This window comes from Argentina silus (assembly GCF_951799395.1).
Source record: "Argentina silus genome assembly, chromosome: 1".
NCBI classification, from domain to species: domain Eukaryota; kingdom Metazoa; phylum Chordata; class Actinopteri; order Argentiniformes; family Argentinidae; genus Argentina; species Argentina silus.
Window position 1 is genome coordinate 901,674 of NC_139655.1, and position 2,500 is coordinate 904,173.

The 2,500-nt window shown below is 50.3% G+C and overlaps 1 protein-coding gene across 1 annotated transcript in view; it reads right to left on the reverse strand.

Moving 5' to 3' along the window:
- Window positions 1-2,500, reverse strand: part of LOC310812147 (GRB2-associated-binding protein 1-like) — a gene marked incomplete at its 5' end in the record, with an annotated part of 13,932 nt that overhangs the window by 7,384 nt on the left and 4,048 nt on the right. The window contains 2 exons of the mRNA XM_083680567.1: window positions 594-680; window positions 1,516-1,933. Of these exons, the coding sequence (XP_083536693.1) occupies window positions 594-680; window positions 1,516-1,933 (505 nt within the window). The remainder of the gene's footprint in view (window positions 1-593; window positions 681-1,515; window positions 1,934-2,500) is intronic.

Genomic DNA, 2,500 nt, shown 5'->3' on the forward strand with positions numbered 1-2,500 from the left:
TCAGTAGTAGTGTAGGTACATACCCCTGGCTGGGCGTGTCAGTAGTAGTGTAGGTACATACCCCTGGCCGTTCATGTCAGTAGTAGTGTAGGTACATACCCCTGGCCGGTCGTGTCAGTAGTAGTGTAGGTACATACCCCTGGATGGGCGTGTCAGTAGTAGTGTAGGTACATACCCCTGGCTGGTCGTGTCAGTAATAGTGTAGGTACATACCCCTGGCTGGTCGTGTCAGTAGTAGTGTAGGTACATACCCCTGGCTGGTCGTGTCAGTAGTAGTGTAGGTACATACCCCTGGATGGGCGTGTCAGTAGTAGTGTAGGTACATACCCCTGGCCGGTCGTGTCAGTAGTAGTGTAGGTACATACCCCTGGCCGGTCGTGTCAGTAGTAGTGTAGGTACATACCCCTGGATGGGCGTGTCAGTAGTAGTGTAGGTACATACCCCTGGCCGGTCGTGTCAGTAGTAGTGTAGGTACATACCCCTGGCCGGTCGTGTCAGTAGTAGTGTAGGTACATACCCCTGGATGGGCGTGTCAGTAGTAGTGTAGGTACATACCCCTGGCTGGTCGTGTCAGTAGTAGTGTAGGTACATACCCCTGCGTGGTCGTGAGAACTCTCCAACTGTCTGTGAGTCGGTCCTCTCCAGACCCACAGGTTTGACACGGAGAGAGCTGAGACCTGCTTTAACAGAAACACTACCTCAGAGTACACACTACCTCAGACTACACACTACCTTAGAGTACACACTACCTCAGAGTACACACTACCTCAGAGTACACACACCATAGATTCGGAACATTGAGGAACACCACAGAACAGCACAGAACCTCATGGAACACCATGGAACCCAATGGAACACCACATAATCCCATAGAACACCACTGAACCCAATGGAACACCATGGAACACCACAGAACCCAATGGAACACTACAGAACACCATGGAACACCATGGAACACTACAGAACACCATGGAACACCTCAGAACACCATGGAACACTACAGAACACCATGCAACACCACAGAACACCATGGAACACTACAGAACACCATGCAACACCACAGAACACCATGGAACACTACAGAACACCATGGAACACCATGGAACACTACAGAACACCATGGAACACCTCAGAACACCAGGGAACACCATGGGACCCAATGGAATACCACAGAACCCAATGGAACACCACAGAACACCATGAAACACCACAAAACACCATGGAACACTACAGAACATCATGGAACACCATGGAACCCAATGGAACATTACAGAACACCACAGAACACCATGGAACAACAGAGTAGACCAGAGGGGTAGACACCATGACAGCCAGATGAAGATAAACCCTCACACCAGGATGGCTGCCCACCAACACACACACACACACACACACTGAGACATACACACACACACACACACACACACACACACACACACACACACACTGAGACATACACACACACACACACACACACACACACACACACACACACACCCTCCCCCTCCTACTCACCTTTGCGTTGGGGTTTGAGGTTGCGGTGGATGGGCGGGGGCTGGGTGTCTCCCCCGGTGGTATGTCTGCGGGTCGGGGGGGTGTGGGGGGTGAGGGGGGTGAGGGGGTTGAGGCGGGAGGCCCGGAACCCTAGGTGGGCTGGGGGGGGCACCTGTCTCCCCAGCGAGGCCAGTTCCCCAGGACAGGGGGTCATAGGGACATAGTTAGGGTCCTGAAGGGGCTCCGTCTGGGAGGGGGGGCTGGGGGGGGCCAGGGGGGAGGCGGTCTGGGAGGGGGGGCCGGGGGGGGTCAGGGGGGACTCGGTCTGGGAGGGGGAGGTGAGGGGTGGCAGGGGGGGGTCGGTGGCACTCATAGGGACGTAGTTCTCATCCACATCTTCTGAACACACACTCCCCAGCGGTATCATCCCTTTATTCATCTGTTGTGGGGGGGGGAGTGAGAAATTAATAAATTGCATATATACAAGTACATTAAAATAGATATAATTGGCTATAGATGTGTAACAGTAGATGAGAACAGGATCAATGAACATTCTGATGAACCAGTGAACATTCTAATGAGCCAGTGAACATTCTGAACAACCAGTGAACATTCTGAACAACCAGTGAACATTCTGATGAACCAGTGAACATTCTGAACAACCAGTGAACATTCTGATTAACCAGTGAACATTCTAATGAACCAGTGAACATTCTAATGAACCAGTGAACATTCTGATTAACCAGTGAACATTCTAATGAACCAGTGAACATTCTAATGAACCAGTGAACATTCTGAACAACCAGTGAACATTCTGATTAACCAGTGAACATTCTAATGAACCAGTGAACATTCTAATGAACCAGTGAACATTCTGATTAACCAGTGAACATTCTAATGAACCAGTGAACATTCTAATGAACCAGTGAACATTCTAATGAACCAGTGAACATTCTGAACAACCAGTGAACATTCTGAACAACCAGTGAACATTCTGATTAACCAG